The sequence below is a fragment of the Drosophila suzukii genome, unplaced genomic scaffold (assembly GCF_043229965.1).
Source record: "Drosophila suzukii unplaced genomic scaffold, CBGP_Dsuzu_IsoJpt1.0 scf_5, whole genome shotgun sequence".
In the NCBI taxonomy this organism is placed as follows: Eukaryota; Metazoa; Arthropoda; class Insecta; order Diptera; family Drosophilidae; genus Drosophila; species Drosophila suzukii.
In genome coordinates this window covers 2,067,610-2,090,794 of record NW_027255937.1, presented here as the reverse complement: position 1 = coordinate 2,090,794, position 23,185 = coordinate 2,067,610, and the positions used below count along the sequence as shown (strand labels likewise).

At 41.0% G+C, this 23,185-nt stretch overlaps 1 protein-coding gene and 1 long non-coding RNA gene across 6 annotated transcripts in view; one reads left to right on the top strand and one right to left on the bottom strand.

The window, feature by feature from the left end:
• Positions 1–22,881, bottom strand: part of LOC139354980 (SH2 domain-containing protein 3C) — a 247,846-nt gene extending 224,965 nt beyond the window's left edge. For 2 of the 5 annotated variants that reach the window (XM_070999254.1, XM_070999255.1), the window contains exon 1: positions 21,939–22,881. In XM_070999254.1, the coding sequence (XP_070855355.1) occupies positions 21,939–22,232 (294 nt within the window). In that variant the 5' untranslated portion in view covers positions 22,233–22,881. The remainder of the gene's footprint in view (positions 1–21,938) is intronic. The other 3 variants (XM_070999253.1, XM_070999256.1, XM_070999252.1) reach the window with 3 other exon arrangements.
• Positions 5,817–8,179, top strand: LOC139354983 (uncharacterized). Its single transcript, XR_011605781.1, has 3 exons — positions 5,817–6,428; positions 6,496–6,768; positions 6,834–8,179. It is a non-coding gene; the product is annotated as an uncharacterized lncRNA (long non-coding RNA).
• Positions 22,882–23,185: the final 304 nt, after the last annotated feature.

Genomic DNA, 23,185 nt, shown 5'->3' with positions numbered 1-23,185 from the left:
TCCGGCACTATTTATGAAAATCGTATAGCCAAACCCAAGCATATTGAATAGCAGCGTGCCGAATGTAAAAAAATTAAGAATTTGTTTTTATCTAGTAGTAGTCAAATTAAAAATTAATACAACCGTGTTTTTACTTTAATTCCGCTGTAAAGGTTGAGATTTCGCATGCGATTCTGTGAAGCGCACATTTAAAGACGCAGAGAAGGAATAAAAATCGTTTCGAAAAGCGTACAAAGTATTTCGAAATTCCGTTTTACGATATGTCGCACAAGCCTGTAGCTTTAGTAGTTACGAGTGTACTAAATATAGTTATTTATAGCTGCTTTCCTGTCAAACCCCACAAACCGCTCAAAACCGTAGCTCCTACAGTTTTGATGCTAGAATAAAAATTGTAACTGAAATGTATTGTTCTCGTCAATACCTATCGATTAATCCAAAAAAATTTGCCACGCCCACTTTAACGCCCACAAACTTCAAAAAATCGTAAATATGAACGTTGATATCTCGGAAACTATCAAAGATAGAGAATTAGGATCTCAGACTTAGATTCCGTAGCGTTGTACGCAGCGCAAGTTTGTAACGCGAATATGCCACGCCCACTCTAACGCCCACAAACAGCCCAAACCTGTGACGCCCACAATTTTCATGCTAGATAAAAAATTTTAGCTGAAATGTATTGGTCTCGTCAATACCTATCGATTGATCCAAAAAAAAATTCTGCCACGCCCACTCTAACGACCATAACGCTTAAATCTGTCTACTGCCGATAGGTGGCGCATTTCAATCTCGTTTTGCTGCGTGCATATTTCCATTTGTTTTTGGTTCCTTTAGCTGAGTAACGGGTATCTGATAGTCGAGGTACTCGGCTATAGCGTTCTTCCTTGTTTGACTCGAAGCGATTGGTGACAATGAGCAGCTTTCCCGTACGGTTAATGCGGTGGTCTTCACTTCTTCTTTTTCATGGTTTCCTGAAAGGGAAGAATATAGCTTCTTACAGGTCAACTTTACGGCTAGAATTTTTGGCACTTGCAGCCATGAAGGTCCCATCCACCATAAGTCGAAATGGAGCAGGCCCGAAGCAAGCATTCCTCGTGTGGCGCAGTCCGTCGGATTCTCCTAAGGCTTCGAGTATTTCTGATGTTCTATTGGCTACAAATGTTTTAAGCTTAGATGGTGGATGTGAAAGCCAAGACTATGGTTGAGTCGCACCATGCATGTACTTCAATGTCCTTGTGTTGTAGTGCAGCCTAGACTGAAAAGAACAGTCGGCCCAGTAGCAACGTGTCGCACAGTTCAAGACGCGGTAGAGACTGCTGCTTCAGCGGAGCGACTCTGGTTTTTCCTGCAATGAGTGAAACTGATACGGTGCCATCTGCTCGCACTCTGCTATAGACGACTGCGGAATATGCCTTGATGGAGGCATCTGAAAATCCATACAGTTCGATGTGATCTTCATTGTTTTGAACAAACCGTGGCAGGCGTAGATCTCGAAGGATGTGTAGGTCGTTACGGCATTTATTCCACCAGTCCTCAATTTTCGGAGGAATCTCAGTGTCCCAGCCGAGATCGAGTAGCCACAATTCTTGGAACAGAATTTTAAACTGCACTACCACTGGCGACAGAATACCCGGCGGTTCAAAAATGTGTGCCACATCTGACAGCACTTGGCGTTTGGTGTTGTCCGGATTTGAATGCCACGAACTTTTGCTGTAGAATTGGATCCTTTGCCTTATACTTCGATTGTAGCGAGAGATCTGTCAGCGACAACTGATGAATTGAAACCCCATTTATCAAGTTCCATGCCTGCGCATTTTATCAACTGGATCAACTCATTTCGATTGCGAATGTGCTCCTCCTCGGTATGTGCTCCCGTCAGTACGTCGTCCACATAGAACTGTTCCTTCAAGATCCTTGCAGCGGTAGGAAAGTCGAGTTGATGGTCGTGGGCTACCTGATCCAGGACCCTCTTTGCCAAAAATGGTGCGCAGGATGTGCCGTATGTTACCGTGGACAGTTCGTAGTGTTTAATAGGAGTCGTTTCATCTTCTCTCCAAACAACTCGCTGATAGCAACCATTGTGGCAGCCACCCAGATTTGTCGATACATTTTGACAATATCTGCTGACAAGACGAACTTAAACATTCTGAGACGCATACAAATCGAGATAAGGTTTCGTAGAATGCTGGGTCCAATGTGCAGAGCTTCGTTAAAAACCGTCCATTCGTGTCCTTGAATGAACCGTCAAATACTACTCGTAATTTTTGGGTAATTACAGGATGATGTGGCAAGTAAAAGCTCGGCTTTTTGTCAATGTTTTCTGGCGATAGTTCTCGCATGTGGCCCAACTGAAGATACTCACGCATAAATTGCACCCCTGAATATTGTTAGCACTCCCTGTAATGTATCCGAAAACTGTTCCTTCGAGTTTTTGAACGGAAGTTCGACGATGTAACGCCCCTTAGAGACCCGAGAGTGCGTCTTCACAAGGTGCTGTTCAACTTCATCGTCCTCTTGTTTCCCATGGAATTCCTGGTTGACATCCTCCAGCTCCCAAAAGCGCCGTGGCGATGCGTCAATGTCAATAGCCGTGTGCATTGTTGTTGTAGATGAACATCCGGTAGTAACGATACATGTTATGACCCATCCAAATATGGTCGAAATGGCGATGATGTTGCCCTGGTTGTCGAACATCTTTTGACCGGTGAGCATGGTCAAAACGTAGTCGCTGCCCAGGAGTATATCAACTGGCGCCAACGACTGATAGTCAGAATCCGCAAGCTCAAAGCCAGCGAATGCCTTGAGGGCTGAGGCGGCGATATCGTGTCTTGCCAACGTGGAGGTAATTTTGCTGAGTACGTACCTTCATTGTATGATCTGAGATCCTTGACTGCAAGTCCAGTGTGCTGCAGCCTCTAGTTGTCTCAGCCTTGACTGACGAGACTCCGGTCACCAAAATTCGAGTCGGTGACCGTGCCAGTCCGAGTGCCTGTACGCACCGCTTGGAGATGTACGAAAGTTCCTGATGTCATTGATGCGGCCTCATCAGGGTTGCCAGAGTGTCTGAAGTTGTTGCCTTCTCTTTCATTCTCCTGAGATTCTTCACAGGTGCGTATGGGGTTGCGAAATAATATGCTTGCTTGTAAGTAGTTGTCCTCGTACCTTTCGTTGTAGATGGCTGGATCTTCGTACCCTTCCTCTTCGTCAAAAAGAGCCATTTGGTCCCTAATGGACTCGAATTCTTTACATACTATGTTGAGCCTTTCCAATGAAACTTGTATTTCATCAAGCTTCCATTTTGCTCCCGCACGTGGATCTTGAGATGCCCTTAGCAAACGCGTAATGCTTGCCTTCGCACGACTTCTAGCTGCCTTCGAAAGTTTAAACTGATCCATGTTTATCAATAACAAAATTTGGCTAGAAGGACCAAAGATATGGTGTAGAATAAAAACGTTCTATTTCCCAATTTGAGTGAACTGTATTTCAATTATTAAATTGTCACATTTTTCTTGGTGTCCGATGCTTTCAGTTTTAGTCTTAACACTAAGTCCTAAAAAATCTCTAACGTGTGGCGCAGCACCAAAATATATTAAAAGGGCAAAGTTAGTATTTCATATACCAAAAAGAGAACAGGATACAAAATTAAATAACGGCTGTAATGCTTTCATCAACACCCACCTTATGTTTTGTTATTGCTAGAATTGTATACTGTATCGCATAATAATGTATATTGGTTACTTTGCTGATGACAAAGCTAATTTATTTATTAATAGAAGTACAGATAAACATTATAAAAATTATTTTTAAAAAAAACTTACAATTCACAACCGTCCTTTCGCGGAAAAACCGTCTTCCACTGGAAGAATTTTTCGAAAGCGGACAATCGAGACACTAGACCTACAGCGTTCTCCCCATTTCTATCAAGGCATTTTTCAGTGAAGCGTTCACAATTACACCTAAATGTGCATGATTTGACCACGCGGCGTTCGGTTTTTATGAACGGAACTTAGCGAACGGATTGTTGTCAAATCATAAAATATGTTCTGGATTTTTTCGTTCTTTTTTTTCTGGGTGTTGGCGTAAGAGTGGGCGTGCCAAACTTTTTTTCGGGTCAATCGATAGGTATAGACGAGACTAATACATTTCAGTTAAATTTTTGTTCTAGCATGAAAATTGTGGGCGCTGGAGGTTAAGGTGGTTTGTGGGCGTTAGAGTGGGCGTGGCAAACTTGTTTTGGACTAATCAATAGGTAATGACGAGACTGATATATTTCAGGTAAAATTTTTTATCTAGCATGCAAATTGTGGGCTCCACAGGCTTGGGCGGTTTTTGGGCGTGAGAGTGGGCGTGGCACATTCGCGTAACAAACTTGCGCTGCGTACAAGGCTACGTAATCTAAATCTGAAATTCCTTTCTATCTTTGATAGTTTCCGAAGTATCCGCGTTCCTATTTACGATTTCTTGAAGCTTGTGGGCGTTAAAGTTGGCGTGGGCAACTTTTTTTAAGTCAATCGATAGCTATTATTTATCATTTAAATTTGTATTCTAGCATCAAAACTGTAGGAGCCACAGTTTTGGGCGGCTTGTGGGCGGTAGAATGGGCGTGGAACCTTGCGCTGCGCAAGAATCTCAGGAATCTGCATGCCAAATCCCAATTGCCTAGCTCTTATAGTTTCCGAGATGTTAGCGTTCATACGGACAAACGGACAGACGGACATAACCAGATCGACTCGGCTAGTGATCCTGATCAAGAATATATATACTTCCTTCTGCCTTTAACATACTTTCCGACGATTCTAGTATACCCTTTTACTCTACGAGTAACGGGGATCAATATTGCTTAATAAAATGTTTTCATTTGTTTTTATACCCCTTATTCGTAGAGTAAAAGGGTATACTAGATTCGTCGGGAAGTATAAGGTAGAAAGTATATATTCTTGATCAGGATCACTAGCCGAGTCGATCTAGCCATGTCCATCTGTCCTTCCGTCCGTATGAACGCCGAGATCTCGGAAACAACATAAGCTATAAAATAGGAATTTGGCATGTAGATTCCTGAGCTTCTTGCGCAAGTTTGTTACGCGAATATGCCAAGCCCACTCTAACGCCCACAAACCACACAAGCCTGTGGAGCCCACAATTTTCATGCTAGACAACAAATTTTAACTGAAATGTATTAGTCTCGTCAATACCTATCGATTGATCCAAAAAAAGTTTGCCACGCCCACTCTAACGCCCGTATACTGACTTTACCTGTGGCGCCCACAGTTTTCATGCTAGAACAACATTTTAACTGAAATGTATTGGTCACGTCAATACCTATGGAATGACCCAACAATGTTTGTCACGCCCACTCTAACGCTCATAACGCTTAAATCTGTCTACCATCCACATAACCATAACCATGCTGCTTGCATATCGTCATCTCCGTTTGATCCCTTTAACTCGAATATAGCGTTCTTCTGCGTTATAAATTTTGCCCAAGATGTTTTAAAACGTTCTTTTCTTAATGTGAAGGCATACCTTTCTCTGATTAGCACTCGTTGCATTTAGACGCGTTTCTCTTTCGCTACGGATTCTTAATCGCTTGTGTTGATTTACCTGACGAGGCAATTAAATTTCTTAGTAATACACCTAGTCTGGCGATGTGACAGGTGTGTTTTGAGTAATGATTCACACTTTAAAATTCGTGATGGCAGAGCTTCGTGACCTGAATTAGTGAAGTGTCTCAACAATAAACTAAATTCAAAGTTCCTAAAGGCCTTTCCCACTTTCTGATATTTCTAGGGTCAGCCAACGTAAAAAGTGGTGATACCATTGGCACCAGCTTCGTTGGCTGCCTGTCAAGTAGACCGCGCAGACCCTACACCCCCCGCACAGGTTCCTGCAACGGCCAAAAACCATAAGAAGCATGAAAGGAACAAAAGGCATATAATTAGTTAGGCCGCTAGCTGTGATCAACTCGAAGTTGTGCCGAGCAATAAAATTTTGCATATTGGCAAGTTCAGAGCACACGTAAAATCGGAGTCGGTGTGTGGATTTTTTGCGAACAGGCTAGGGGTGGATACAGCCAGCATAATTTGCAAGCCATTAGTTAATAATGGTATTGCAGATGTACCCGAGCAACACTTTCAGACTGTGTAAAGTGATGAATTCTCGCCCAATCCAATCAAAGTCAGCCGACTCATACACAGAGATTGGAAAATCAACAGACCAAAAACAAAAAATAAGTTTCAAAAAACACCCAAAAATCGGTGCTATTGGCTTCGATGGTTTTGCGGGACATTTTTTCACAAGTAATCAACTAAGCTTCGTTCTCTCAATATCAGCCGCCGCAGGTTCCTCCAGCTGCTGCTTGCTTTTGCCTATATTCTGGACTCTTTAACGCTCTTAGTGCACTCTTTGCTTGTCGTAAGCTCCTTGTCCTCCTCGTAAGCTCCTTGTTTGGAAACTCTCTTCAACATCATATTATGGAAGTTTAAAGAGATTCTGGTTTAGCATCATCCGGATCGGACTTGCTCCTCTTCAATGAAGCGCTCTCTCAAGATTTAAGAGTTCGGCCAATGCTCTCTAGCACTTGGCGCATTTTAACTTCATCATCTTCAGCTTCTGGCTTAGCATCATCTGGATTGGAATTACTTCTCTTCAATAAGGCGCTCTCTCAGGATTTAAGAGTTCGACCAACGCTCTCTAGCACTTGGCGCTCTTCAGCTTCATCGCAATCTTTAGGATATGTGTATATGGATTGCATACATCACGACAGAGAATGAGGTGAGTGAAGTCCAGATTTTAAAGGCTAGCCTAAACATTACATCTTTCGGTATCTATTTCCAAAGTATTGATGGTATGCGCACCGATTCGCAGTCTCTCAACTTGGCCGCTTCACAATGTGACTGCGATAAACTTTATGAAGATTTCCGCAAGGATCGAGGTGCTTTAAAATCGAAATGCGCTGTAGGTGAAGGCGTCCTTGTTGCTGTACGGCGTCACTTGCGTTGTACATCTGCTGGTTAGGCCGGACTTTGGAATAAAAGCTAAGTTTAAGTAATATTCCACTTTCAGAATATCATGCCCATCACCAGCCTATATTATTATTGATCTCATGCCATATTTTTCCAACTAACAGATCAATTACGACTTTAACTTATATCAGTGCTAGCAACATAAACTTTATTTGCAATGACATTTCTAATACTAATTGGGCTGATATTCTTTCGCATGCTAATGTTGATACTTGTTATGATCATTTTATTTCTATTATTTCTCTTATTATTAGTAGGTATGCAGAAAATAGAGTTCAATTCTTATAAACTACGCTACATTTGTTGCATTCAATTTCGAGCCAACTTCTTCTTTGAATGATGAAGTAACACTTCTTTCCATTGCGTTCCTATTAAATATAGGTAGTCTAGTCTGAATGACTCTGAAAAAATAGATTGCGATGGCCTTTAGGGCTTTATTCTACAAAATTGTATAGATGTTCTGCGTGGTCCCCTCAATGTTATATTTAACAAGTCACTCTCCAGTGGCACACTCATTCATAGATGGAAACTAGTGTTTTGTGTTTTTCAACATATAAACTCCTCCGCTTGGAAATAACAATTTTTAGCTCCTACGCTTGGAAATAACACTTTATTATAAGTTCTAAATTTCGAATTTAATTTTATAATAATCGGACGACTATATCATATAGCTGCCATAGGAACGATCGGAAAATTGGTGGAAAAATAATGTGAAAGAAATTATAAATTTTGTGTTTTTTGACATATTATCTTATACTATTGGGAATATCATTTTTTGTATTTTTCAGAATTTCGAATTAAATTTAATAATTATAACTGCAAGGGTATACAATCTTCGGCTTGCCGAAGTTAACTTCCGTTATTGTTTTCTACTCATTTTATTCATAAATGATGTAAGCAAGTGCATATAGGACTCTGAGTTTTTGTTATTTGCAAATAAATTATTCAAGTCGGTAAACTCAACTTCGGATTGTGCACTCCTCCAAAATGATTTAAATTGATTAGGCAATTGGTGCTCCCGGAATATGCTTCCACTGAATTTTTCAAAATGTTTCTTAGTTTGATACAGCAAACGAATAAATTCTGTTATCTGCTCGTATTCTGTTAATAGTCATCTCCTTGCCACAAAAAACGAATGCCTTGACTTCGAAATTGTTTTCGATTCTAAATTTCTGTTTATTGAAAACATGAACTACATAATTATGTAGTTGTAATTACTAAGGCATATGTACTGCAAGGATTCAATAAGCGCAATGCAACACATTTTTCTGACCCATATACTTAGCTAAGCTTATTCTCTTCTTTTGTTCGTTCCAAATTAGAATACGCAGCATTTGCTTGGAACCCGACGGCAGTCGTTCATATCCGACTCGTTGAGCAAGTGCAAAAGCTTTTCTAGCTTTTTATACCCTTGCAGAGGGTATATTGATTTCAGTCAGAAGTTTGCAACGCAGTGAAGGAGACGTTTCCGACCCCATAAAGTATATATGTTCTTTATCAGCATGACTAGACGAGTCGATCTAGCCATGTCCGTCTGTCCGTCTGTCCGTCCGTTTCTACGCAAACTAGTCTCTCAGTTTTAAAGCTATAAGTCGAAACCAGCCGGATCGGACAACTATTTCTTATAGCTCCCATAGGAATAATCGGTCAAAAAAATTTAAAAAAATTATATCTTTGGTGTTTTTAGCATATAACCTCCTAAGCTCGGAAATAACATTTTTTAATTCGTTTTGAATTTAATTTTATCAAAATCGGACGACTATATCATAAAGCTGCCATAGGAACGATCGGAAAATTGGTAGGAAAATAATATGAAACAAATTATAGCTTCGGTGTTTTTTGACATATTATCTAATACTATTGGGAATATCATTTTTTGAGTTTTTAAATTTAATAATTATAGCTGCAAGGGTATATAAGCTTCGGCTTGCCGAAGCCAACTTTCTTTCTTGTTTCCCTTTAAAGCCTCCATTTCGCCGATCCCGCTCCTTCTTATACTGCTAAATGCCGTCTTGTGCATCTTTCCTCACTTCAATGTAGAAGAAATGTAATTCGTTGCTCTTCATACTCGGGTTTTGAATTTATTCACCAGTTTGCCACATAGCATGCGTTTGGACCCTTGTTCGTCTAGGGATATTAATAAAAAAACTTCCTCATGTATATCTCTAGTAATTGGTAGTAACTATTTATTTATTTAAACAACTATATTTATTTAAACAACTATATTTGTTTTAACAAATAGTTTCGCGGCTTTTCCTCACACCCGTCTTCAACATCCAAGTAGAATTATAATAAAAGCACGATTACTGAAAACATGGTATGCTTGCCTATGTGTGTATACATATTTGCTTTTATATTTACGTTTTATATAAGTTTGTGGGCGTAAAAGTAGGCGTGGTAAGCTTTTTTGGGCCAATCGATAGGTATTGACGAGAATAATACATGTCTGTTTTTATACTAATTCTAGCATTAAAACTGTAGGAGACACAGTTTTGGGCGGTTTGTGGGCGTTAAAATGGGCGTGGCACATTGACGAAGCAAGTTTGCACTTCGCAGGAATCTCCAGAATGCATAATCCCAGTATTGCAGCTTTTATAGTTTCCGAGATCACAGCGACTCGGCTAGTCATCCTGACACTCCTTGCGGAGTGTGATTCAACAGCGGGGCTTTTGAAAAAGACAAATCACTCGTGCGCATAACAATGCCACGAAATTTGTGAAAGATATTCAGTCAATCCCGACATTAGTCGCGCGATTGGCCCAGCTACAGGACAACTATTTGCGGCTTGTGCGGCTTACGGAGGATTTGTACGCCTACGAGTCTGAAGAGGGTTGGGAAGACCCTGCTGAAGACGTTGATATATACGAGGAAAGACACTACGCTACATACGCTATTCTCAGTAATACGCTTGAAGATTTAAAGGCTGAAGTCGCTAACAATACTCTTCTTGTTTCCGATCAATGATTCAACACTACTCGCAGAAGCCTTGTGGACTTTCAGTTCGAGCGAATCAAGCTCCCAACCTTTTCAGGGAATTATGAGGATTGGAAACATTTTTCGGACATGTTCACGGCATCGATTGCATCAAATACGAATTTCACTGATTGCCAAAGATTTCACTATTTTAAATCCTACCTGTCTGGCGTGGCGCTCGCATTAGTGAAACATATTCCCGTGACTAATGAAAACTACAGTGAAGCCTGAGACAAGTTGGAAAAGCGATACAACAAAAAACCGCTTATTATCCGATCATTTATGAACAGTTTTTTAACGTTACCTAGTGCCACAACCAGTAGCATCAGCACTGTGCGTAAATTGGTTGACGGCGCAGATGAAGTTATTCGTGGGTTAAGAGCACTTCAGTGCGATGAACGAGGTCCCTGGTTAATTTGTATATTATTATCAAAGTTAGATCCTGAAACTCGACAATCATGGGCCCAGCGCGCAGAATCTGAAAATTCCAGTGTGACCATCGACCAATTTCTAACTTTTCTCACATCTCACTGCGACACCTTTGAAGCCTGCCAACTCGGTCGCGCGCTTCAAGCTCGACGATCTGCTGCTACTCATCATGCTGACGCCCACCAAAGACGCGACGAAAACAAGTGTTTATATTGCCAGCAGACTCATCAACTGTACAGGTGTGACCAATTTCTAACGTTGGACATCGCAGCTCGCCGAGAATTCATGAAAACCAGATAGCTCTGTTTTAACTGCCTCAGCGCTTCACACATGGTCGGCAATTGCACATCGAAACACACATGCCGGGTCTGCCGCCGCAAACATCATACATTGGTCCACGACACGCCGCAGCCTTTTCGAACTGGAGAGCCTAATGAGTCGCCTAGCGTAAACACCGACAATCTGCCCTCAACACCTCAAGCTAGATCTTTCAGCACAAACAATCAACTTCGCACTCACGAAGATACACCATCAGGCAGCGTTCCTCCCTGGAAAATATTCCGTATGCAGGTTCGCAAACCCTATTGCCAACCATTCTCGCAGACGTCGACGAAGCTTGGGGAAACACAACAAAATGCAGAATGCTCTTAGGCACGGGATCCACCATTACTTTGGCATCGGAATCATTTGTTCAGCGGATTGGCGTGCATCGAACGCATGCACGAATTTCAATTTTTGGTCTGGGCGCAAACAACGCCGGTCATTTCAGCACTTCCCTTAGCAGATCCGACGTTCTGCACTCCTGGATCTATAGATGTCATCGTTGGATCTGATCAACTATGGTCTTTATATACCGGAGAAAGAAAATATTTTGGTAAGGACTATCCCATCGCTCTCCATACAATTTTTGGTTGGATTATTGCAGGCTCGTACACTGCCTGCGACGACCACATCACTCCGGCCGTGACCCATCACGCGAATCTCGACACGATGGTTCGATCGTTCATGGAAATGGACAATGTGCAACCTAACCAGTCTCTCTTGGACTCCAGTGATCCCACAGAGAGTCATTTCGCAAACACTCACACGCGCTCCGAAGACGGGGTCTATATCGTCGAGTATCCCTTCAAGGATGGAGCCCCGCCTATCGACTCATCTCTTCCCCAAGCCACCAACCGCCTAGTCTCATTGGAGCGACGGTTTCGTCGACTTCCGGAACTCAAAAAACAATTCGAGGAGTTTTTGGATGACTACTTGCAACGCGGTCATATGGACGCGGTAATGGACGACCCTGACACTTGCGTTTATCTACCGCACCACGCTGTCATCAAGCAGGATAGCCTGACGACCAAATGTCGGGTGGTCTTCGATGGATCTGGGAAAGACAGTTCTGGAATCTCCTTAAACGACAGACTTCATATTGGACCACCGGCTCAGCGGGACTTGCTTGGGGTTTGCCTACGTTTCCGGCAGCTGTTCAGAGGGATTCAAGTTTCCAGGTGTCACACGAATTTTCAACGAATTGTGTGGCGCAAAAATGAGAATGAACGTATGCTTCGTTTTCGGATGTTAACATTCACGTATGGCCCAGCGCCATCTCCATTTCTGGCCGTTCGAGTTTTGAAGAAACTAGCTGACGATCATCGCCTCGAGTACCCGGCCGCATCACAGGCAATATCACAAGATGCTTATGTGGACGATATCCCAACTGGATGCGATTCGGTAGAATTTCTTTTGCTGCTGCTGGAACCTTCTACAATCATTACCTGAAGAGGATCGATTTTATGACCCAATAAAGCTCACCAAAGGTTCACCCATGGAATCGCCCGTCAAGGTCATTGGAATTCAGTGGAATCCAGGTCGTGATGTAATGTTCGTCAAACCCAGAGAATTCGATCTCAGCATTGTCCCCACGAAACGAGAACTATTATCGCAACTTTCCAAGATCTATGACCCACCCGGAATTGCAGCGCCTACCACCGTGCTTCTCAGGCTCATCTTCCAAGAAAGTTTGACCACTGTAATACACTGAGACGAACCTATTCCTGAAGCCCTGAATGCACGCTGGAGGGCATTAGTAGAGGATTTATCGTCGCTAACACAATGCCAAGTACCTCGGTATATTGCTGCACCCTACCAACACATCCAACTTCACAGATTCGCAGACGCATCCATGCACGCGTACTGTGCTGTTGCTTATAGTCGAGTAGCATCGGATGGGAAGTTCCACATAAATAAATAAAAATAAATAAATAAAATCAGTCTCAGTTCCACGCCTGGAACTGAACGCCGACGAGTTCCTCATCAACAAAATCTTATCCTGGACTCGGCTCATAAGGGTAACTAGCTATTGTTATCGCTGCCTTCCCCATCAACCGCTTGGAACGATGGACTCAACTACAAGCAATGGTTCAAGGCTTTTGGAAACGCTGGCATATGGAGTACCTCACCTCTCTGCACGAGCGCACCAAATGGCAACTGGAAGACGATAATTTGAAGGTCGACACACTGGTAGTGCTTAAGGAACCAAATTTACCTCCATCGAAATGGATTCTAGGACGTATCCAGGAGGAACACGCCGGACAAGACGACAAGGTCCAAGTTGTTACCGTAAAAACCGCCCAAGGAGTCTTGAAGCGGCCAATTACCAAATTGGCGATCTTGCCCCTTTGCTGAACAGCCGTTCAGGGGGGGCGGTATGTTGGGGAACCAGACACCCTATACATTTATTCTTGTAAACTTTATCTCTCGCTCGCCTGTGTTATCTATTTACACATACACGCGCATGAAGCGCAGCTTAATCGTATGTACGTGCAAGAGCTTTGCCAAATGCATTGCCTCGGTCAGTACTTTTCCATTCATCTCTTACGGTAACGTGTTTACGACTTAATTCAGCCTACTCTTGTAGTAATATACCCAGCTACAGTAAGTCACATTTTTGCTACCAACGCAACCAGAGCGCATCGAGATTGATTGTACTAAATTATATTGAATGTTCGGTTAAGACAAATAAAAATCAATTTAAACAGTTACACTTCTGGCGACTAATTTGTTAACAGTAAGAAATCAATAAAATATTTGCATGGTTTCCTCGGGGAAACCACATAAAAACACGCCAAAACCCTTAACTCTATGGTGGTGTGGAATTAAGGAATGTTTTAAATTTAGTTTAAGAAGGAAGGATAAAAGCAAGTCAAAAGTAAAGGAATATATAACGATCTGTTAACGAAATTTTTGCAAGCGAAGCTCCTGGCGACCTTTCTAGTAGTATATATCAAGCAAAAACACCGCTTAACGGGGTACAAATCAGGATCATATATAACCTTTTGTGACGAAAATACGATCTACTGAATAAATACGCTTTCTAAATTTTTCTCATTCGAGACGCTTTAAAAAATCGTACAGCTAAACACAGGTATATTGAATTGCAGAGTGCCGAACGTAAAAAATGTAGAAAGTATTTTTATTTAGTATATCGTATAATACAAGGTGAGTTCCAAAGTAAACAGGACTTTAAAAAAAAAGACAGAACAAATAGTTTTTTCGGCAAAATCAATTTATTTTATTCAAAATAGTCTCCTTCTGCTTTAATACAGCGTTTTGCACGGTCCAAAAGCATGTCGAACGAGTGTTTTAGCTCGTTGCCCGGTATGGCCGCCAGTATGCCGGTGCAAGCCTTTTGAATGGCCTCTACGTCTGCATATCGCTTTCCTTTCATCGGCAAATGCATTTTTCCGAAAAGGTAGAAATCGCACGGTGAATACGGGGAGTGGTTGATGGTTAAAATGTGATTTTTGGTCAAATAATCGCACACAAGCGTCGATCCATGAGACGGCGCATTATCGTGCAACAAACGCCAACTTCCATCTTCGCGATATTCGGGCCGAACACGTCGAATACGGCGCACCAAACGCTTCAAAACTCCAAGGTAGAATACCGCATTAACGTTTTGGCCGGGTGGAACAAATTCTTTGTGGACAATACCCTTGGAATCGTAAAAACAAATCAGCATTGTCTTCACTTTTGACTTCTCCAGGCTCGATTTTTTGGGTTTCGGCTCGTCCGGCGCCCATATTGAAAACACCACGTTTCGTCACCAGTCACAATCTTGTGAAGGAAGTTCGGGTTTTTTTTTGCCTCTAATGATAACCTTCGAATGTTGAATTCTGAGCAATTTTTGGACGTCAGTCAATTTGTGCGGAACAAACCGTGCACACACCTTTTGTAAGCCCAAATGTTCGGTCAAAATGCGATAAATCGATGTTTTGGAGATGTTCAATTCTATTTCCATGAATTTCAATGATGATTTCGGCTGTTTTTTTATGAATTGACGCAAAGTTTCGGTGGAATTCTCGGTGATCACGGATTTTGGTTGGCCCACATGTTCATCGTCATGTATGTCCTCACGACCACTTTGAAAACGTTGAAACCACTCGTGCACTCTGCTACGGGATAGGCAATCATCGCCACAAACTTGTTTCATCAATTGAAATGTTTCGATAAAAGTTTTACCAATTTTAAAACAAAATTTAATGTTGCTTTGTTCGAAGCTCATTTTCGCACCGATGACAAAAACATACTGACACTTAAAACGCAATAACCTCACTTCCAATAGATGAAATGTCATGAAATTTTTACTGGAAGTCGATAAACGATAGCAGATTCTAACGCACCAGTTGACATATAGATGGTGCCACTAGAGGGCGCTCTAGCGCCCTGTTTACTTTGGAACTCACCTTGAACATATTCGTCACAAAAGTTGATATCAGAACTTTCGCTTGTTAAAGGTGCAATCGTCACTACATTTTTACGAAGAACGACGACAAATCATGTTAGGAAGGCGTACACAGTATTTCAATACACCTATCCAAGGGCATAAAGCACAAGCATGTAGCTTTAAATATTCACAAGTTAAGGGCGTACGAAATTTAGCTAAATAAAAGTGGTTGAGCTAAAGCTTCTTATATTAAGCTGTTTAACATCATCTAACATTTTCAGGACTTTAATATAAAGTTTGGATACGAAAAAAAATTCAATTCTCAGACAGGGTTCGATGTTCTGAACTGGTAAATTCCTTTCTAACGACAAGCAGCACAAGCCTGTAGCTTTAGTAGCTCAAAAGTTACGGGTGAACAAAATTTAGCTATTTAAAGGGTTTCCAAAAGCGGTAGATCTAGGGATTCTTATACAAAGTTGTTTTGAGTAATCAAAAAAAGGTTTTAAGAAAAAGGGTAAAAAATGTGAATAAAAAACTTTCGCCCATAACTTTTTAACGGTGGTATTTAGACAAATGTGGGATATGGATATTTTGAGGGATTTACAGCAGCCTATTTAATTTCATATGGTGACACACTGTTCAGATTTCCACAACCTCATAGCATATTTCATCCGCCAAAAAAACGCAAAACAGTTCCCTATCCCTTTCCATCAAAGTGATCTATATCCATTACCCTCTTTCATTAGAAATTACGCCATATAAATTTAAGCAAGTCAGTTGATGTGGATATTTTGTCAGAGGAAGTCGTGGAGTTTAAATAAATAACCTTTATTTCTTTAATTTTCTTAACTGTACCCGAAATAAACATTTTAATTTGTAATACCCTACAAATTATTGGGGGCTCGTCCGGGATCAATAAAAGAACAAAGAGAAAACTGTGCGAATGAAGTAAGAGCTGAAAAGAAACAGTTAAAAGTCGGGGAAGTACCTGTTATAGAAACAATTAAAGCCGAGAAAAATGTAAACAGTTAAACAAATCGACTTTGTGTGTTTGAACGATTACGAAGACCACAAAAGAGTGTCAAAAATTTTGCAAAACTTCATTGTGTGCGTGCCCACAAAACTAACGCGCTAAAACCCGCAACGAAATAATGTACGCAGTATAGAAAGACAAGCAATACAGATGAAACACGATGAAAAATTCGACGAAAATTTGATGCAGTGCCTGTGATTGAATTTTGACGACACGGTCGCAGGTGAAAACGAAGGTAGCAATTACCTGTGAGCGGAGAACAACGAGAGGTGATCCTTGCGACGAAGGCGAGGGTGTTATTGGCGAGAGAAGAGAAGGACGACAGCAACGGAGTGGCCTCTTGCTACTTTTGCTACAACAAAAGTTTCCCTGTAGCGAAAAGAGAAGCTGCAAGAACTTGCAAACGACGCAGTTTTAAAAAAGTTGCCGGGGCTATCAAGCAGTGCTGTGTGTCGACAGAGTACGAGCTGGAGTAGCTGAGTGGACTGGAATTGGCAAAATTCAGGCAGTTGTAGAAGACAGAAAAATCCAATTCGGCGTGGTAAGCGACAGAGGCGATTTCACGTGTTTAATCTGATTAAAACTTTTTTTGATCACACGAATTGTTTAACGGTAATTAAATTATTACTTTGTGTCTAAATGTTTAAATATTGAATTGTACCACTGTTTGTACCACTGTTTGTAAACGCATTACCATGGATGCTAGAACGATCCTCGCTATGACAGTGCCTCTTCTAAGGGCAAAGTTATCCGAACTAGGTTTGAATACATCAGGCAGAAAAGGAGCTTTGCAGGATCGGTTGTTCGATCATTATGGATTACTTGTGGCTGACAATGAGGACGGCGATGCTGATGAGGATGGTGTGAGTGTTCGTGGTTCTTCCAATTACCAAGAAGCGGTTCAATTTACTAGCTCGAGATTTACCCCACGCGATATTCAGGACAGTGTTTCATCATTTTCAGGCTCCGAAAGAAAGATGACGTTGCAATTACCGTGGGTTGGGATAATTTGCAGAAATTTATTTATGCCAAGCAACTTCTGATTGGTGCAGCCAAGCTTTATATCAAAAGTACAAGTGGAGTTAGGGGTTGGATTGAGCTGAAAAACGCGTTGAAGGTAGAATTCGGTAAAAAACTATGTTCGGCAGAAATACACAAAATGTTGCGCAAAAACAACCAAAAGAAACATGCATCGAATATCTTTATAGTTTAATGGAGATCAGCAAACCGATAAATCTTGATGAGGAAAGTCTAGTATCGTACTTCATAAATGGCATCCCAGATAGCAAGGTCAACAAGGCAGGGTTGTATCGAGCGAAATCCATTAGGGAACTTACGAAAAGATAAGAAAGCTGCGAAGGGACTCTTTTACAAAAAGATGAAAGCTGAGGGAGTGACATTCATAGCAATGATTGATTCGGGATGTGATCTGTGTTGGATGAGAGAGGACATTTTCAAAAGTTTTGACGGCTTGAAGCTAAAGCCAAAAGTTAAGCACCTAAGAGGTATCGGCAAGGGCGAACTTGTGACCGTAGGATGCTTCGACGTCGATCTTGAAGCAGGTGGCGTATGCTTCTCAGTAACTTTCCATGTCGCTAAACAGAATGTACTCGAGTACGCTGCGGTCGACGAGACTTTGCATCGACATTTAATGGAATGTGTGTCACGGAGATAGTCGAGGAAAGTTCTGCCCTTGATAAAATTAATTTATCTCACCTAGACGACAGCCAAAAGCTAAAGGTACAGCAGCTTGTTTCAGAGTACAAGCCAATAAAATCGATAGAGATTTGAGAATCGTTTTGGAAGACGACATTCCTGTATATCAACGCCCCAGGCGCACGTCATACGATAACAAGTGTTTCATAGAGAAGCAATTGCAGGAATGGTTGGCAGAGGGAATTATTGTACCCAGCTCCTCAGAGTATGCTTCGCCAGTGGTCCTGGTAGCTAAGAAGGACGGATCCAGATGATTTTTTTGCGATCGTCGACTCAATCAAAAAATGAAGGACAATTTTCCGATGAGTCTAATTGACGATGTTCTCAACAACAATTCTCCTGCTTTTTTCTGCCGATATGTGACGGTTACATTGAGGGATCTCATTCAAGCGCAAACGATCTTTGTCTATATGGACGATATAATCGTGCCAAGTAAGAACGATTATGAAGGACTGAAGGCGTTGGAGAGTGTAGCTTCGGCGCTTCATTAAAGACTACGCCCTCACAGCAAAACCCTTAAGCGACCTTCTTCGGATGAAAAGCAACAAAGAGGATGACAAAAATCTCACGTTGACAGAGCAAGGATTACTTTCGTTTAACCTCTTGAAACAGCTACTAGTGTCAGCACCAGTTCTCAAACTGTTCGATCCGATAGCTAAAACCGAAGTACATACAGATGAAAGCAAGTATGGCTTTGGAGGCATTTTAATGCAGAGAGACTCGGAGGATCAGCAGTTTCGTCCTGTAGAGTTTATGAGCAGGATGACAAACGGTTGTGAAGAAAAGTACAGTTCCTACCAGCTCGAGTTTTTAGCAATCGTAAATGCGTTGAAAAAATGGCGAGTTTACCTCCTTGGTAGGCTTTTTACCGTGATGAAGGATGACCTACCACCAAGAGTTGCAAAATGGGCCATGGCAAGAGTTTGAATTTAAGGTAGAAGGGAAGAAGACTCGCGATATTCTGGAAAAGTCGTATTATTTCCCTGGAATTCAACAAAAGGTAGAACGAGTTGTCAAAGGATGCGTGGATTTCCTGATCGTCGACTCCAAGCGTGGAAAAAAGGAAGGGTTACTCAGTCCCATTGACAAGGCTCAGGAACCTCTCGGAACCTATCACATAGACCACGTTCGACCCCTCACCGACACGAAGAAACGCTATATCCACATTTTGGCTGTCGTGGATGGATTTTCCAAGTTTGTTTGGCTTTATCCAACAAAGTCGACTGGAACCGAAGAAGTCTTAGAAAAACTGGAAAAGCAAGCAGCAGTATTCGGCAATCCTCGCCGCGTAGTTACTGACAGGGGCACCGCTTTTACTTCAGGACTCTTTAATGAGTACTGCAACCGTGAAGGAATCCAGCTTCTACACATCACCACAGGCGTATCCAGAGGTAACGGCCAAGTGAAAAGAATTAACAAAATTTTCATCCCGATGATCAGCAATATGTGCAGGAAAACCCTCTGAATTGGTACCGTCACGTAGATAGAGTTCAGCAGATAATTAACAACACTCCACCTCGAACAACTACACTGGTCGGCATAAGTATTTTGACAAAACAAAAGTTAAATATACTCATAATTTGAACTTACTTCTTTTAAACTTTTCAATAAATACTGAATGGGTTAAGAGATGTATTGTATCATTCAAACGGCATTTAAATTACCTTTCCATTGATGCCAAAAGTTTACAAGAAGAAAGTTCAAATTATGAGTAGTTCAAATACAGTCCGTTCCAAATCTTGACCGGATTAAACATAAGAAAGAGGGACGACGAATTCTCGAAACTTTTTGAAAACTTAAAATTAAAAGAACTAAATGACGAGCGTGAAGATATACGAAAGAAAGCTCAGCAAAATATAGAGATAGTCCAGCAAGAAAACAGAAGGAGTTTTAACAAAAAAAGGAAGGTAGAAATTGAATATGCTTTAGGTGAATTGGTTGCCATAAAAAGAACACAGTATGGAACTGAAATGAAACTCCGTCCAAAATTCTTCGGCCCATATAAAGTAACTAAAAAACTTAATCACGGGCGCTATGTAGTAAAGAAAGAAGGCAATCAGGAGGGACCAAATATTACTACGACAGCAGCCGAATATATGAAAAAATGGAGTTCATTCAGGGGCGAATGAAGATTCAGTATAGCCGATTTTGAGGGACTTACAGCAGCCTATTTAATGTCATATGGGGACACACTGTTCAGATTTCCACAACCTCATAGCATACTTCATCCGCCAAAAAAAAGCAAAACAGTTTTATCCCTTTTCATCAAAGTGATCCATAACCCTCTTTCACTAGAAATGACGCCATATAAATTTAAGTAAGTCAGTTGATGTGGATATTTTGTCAGAGGAAGTCGTGTCATCCATAGAGTGCGAAAGTCGTGGAGTTTAAATAAATAACCTTTGTTTCTTTAATTTACTTAACTATACCCGAAATAAACATTTTAATTTGTAATACCTTTCACAAATCATGCCAGAAAGGCGTACAAAGTATTTCGAAATACCTTTCTAACGACTTATAGCGCAAGCTTATTGCTTTTTCACAAGTTACGTGTGTACGAAATTTAGCTATTCATAGCTGTATTTCAAAAAACTTAAATAACGTTCTGGGACAAACTGACAAACAAAATACAATTTTCATTTTGCGAATTCTCCCAAAAAGTCGAGGCACTAGACTATCAAATACTCGTTACTCAGTTAAAGGGACCAAGGGGAGATGAAGATGTGCAAGCAGCAAAGCGAGATTGTAATGCGCCAGCTACCTGCGATCTCAATACATGGTTATGTGGGTGGCAGACAGATTTAAGCCCTATGGGCGTTAGAGTGGGCGTGGTATTGCAAAAACTAAAAGGATTGCATTCCAAGACTTAAAAAGAAACCATTAATTTGGGAGAAAGAGCGGCAAAAGTGTAAAAGTGAAAATTTAGAAAATTTGATCTTTTGGGGCCGGTGGGGATAAATACCCCCAGCTATAAACATACTTGTATTTTTACTTAAAATACGCGTCGAATGACACCTAAGCAACGCGTCACCAACACCTCAGAAATCTATAAATAGCTAAAAATAAAAATAGCTAGATACATTTTGTACACCCGTAACTTGTGAACTACTAAAGCTACGGGCTTGCGCTATATGTCGTTAGAAATGTATTTTAAAGTACTTTGTACGTTTTTCTAAAATAATTTTTCTTCTCAAAAACGGCGTTAACGATTTCAAATTTAACGGGAAAACAGCTATATATAGCTAAATTTCGTACACCCGAAACTTGTGAATTTTTAATGCTACATGTGCTGTATGTCGTTAGAAAGGTACTTTAAAATCTAAATGCCATCGTTTAAAAATTAAGGAAAAACTTTTTTTATCTCTATTTTTTAGTTATTTTTTTATTTTTTAAGATTCTTCAACTTTGGACAACATTGAATTATAAATTTATTTATTTTAGGGTCATGGAATCATTTAGAAACTTGAACTCTACGGCTTTTCGAAATGTTAATTATATGATTGATGCTTTAGTCAAAAACTCTCTCTGACGAAGCGGAAGTTTGTTTTTAAGCGGGGTGCCACGCCCACTTAAACGCCTTTAACGCTAAAACCTTTATAGCACAAACATTTTTGTTCTTTGTATGAAAAGTAAACGAGATTATGTTTTGTTCAAATCGGACCACCCATTAAAAAGTTATACCCAAATAAGGAAATTGACCCTAGGTGTCACATTGGCGTTGTGTACAATATTGGGAACATTTACATACATACCTCCATCTCCCGTTCTTTGTTTTGTTTATCAATATATTTCTACCTATCTACAAACTGTTATGTTTCGTTGGAGCAAACAAGTGGCGATTACCATACTCGGTAATTTGCTCCAACGAAAAAGTTGCTTTTCTGCTCGCAAATCTCCATCTCCCTTTCGTTCCCTTTAGCTGAGTATCGGGTATCTGATAGTCGGAACTCGACTATACAGTTCTTCCTTGTTTTGTTGTCCATTCGAAAGCATAAGAACTACAGAAATCACTAATAACTGTGCAAAGTCCAGTTGGCTTTTCTGAACTCACCTTGTTCAGTACGAAATGCAGAACGGCTGCTTTGCTACGGCAGCTGAGCACGTAGTTGTCACGCTGGGAGGCGCAATCGCGTACCAGGAAGTCTCCCTCGCGCTCTACAATGTCCTCCGCGCGCTGGCGGGGCAGGGCTCCGTGGTACCACGCGTAGGAACGTAGTTCGCGGGTGTCCAGGCTCAGCTCCCATTCAAGTGCCCTCTTCAGGGCAATGGCCTCCTGTTGCTCACTGGGACTGGGCTGTGCGGTGGCCAGCGGGGTGGAAGCGTTGCTTCTGCCGTAGCTCTCCATCTTACCGTTTTTAATGGCCCAATGGGGACTGTTGCACTTGACCGCGGTACTCAGTTCCTCGTAGCAGGATGGGAGTTAAATTCCCTTATTTTGGGTAATTTTGTTTTAACACAGGCTATTCCTCTCGCAAGCGGCTCGAGAGAAATTAGCTCCCACACGATTTGCTCTTTTATAGATGAACAACTGTATGTGTAAAATTTAAGTGTTAAACTCAAGTTGTGTTACTAATTTTTTACGAAAATTAATTTCGCTTTAGGGTTTTAGGGTTTTTTGAAAGTTTTAGAGTTATTTATCACGCAGCTGGCCTTATAACAGGAGAGCACTTTTCAGTCCTGTCGTAATGTAAGTAGTCTGATCTCTTTGTCGCTCAAATATGCTTTAACAAGTTTACGACAATAACCTCGAGTGTGGTGTACATTTAGGGGTTGCTCACTGCTCCCTCCTGCACATTACTGCGCGCTGTTTGTTTCGGGTTTTGCTTTCACGATAGTTTCAAGTCCTTTTATGGAAAATTTGGAGCATGCGCGAGCTATATGTTATTGATTTCTACGCAATGGAAAAGGAAATCTTGTGGATGTTGTCTATCGTAACTTACTAGTACTGAAATGTAATTTTTGGAAATCAAATTATACTCTTCCGCAGAAATGTAGCTTTCATGACGTAAGCGAAAGATGTTTACTCCGTTATGAAAGGAAACAACACATGTACATATGTGAAATTTAACCGACAAAACAAGGAAAATCAAAAAAGGAAGTTAACTTCGGCATGCCGAAGTTTGTATACCCTTGCAGTTATGAGAAATAACCAATGTTAGTAACACCATGTTAAATTTTTAAGGGTTGTTGCTAGCTTCAGTGATATTAAAAAAAAATAATTATTTCCCAATAAATATTCCCAATAGTGTTAGACAATATGTCAAAAAACTCCGAAGCTATAATTTGATTCATATTATT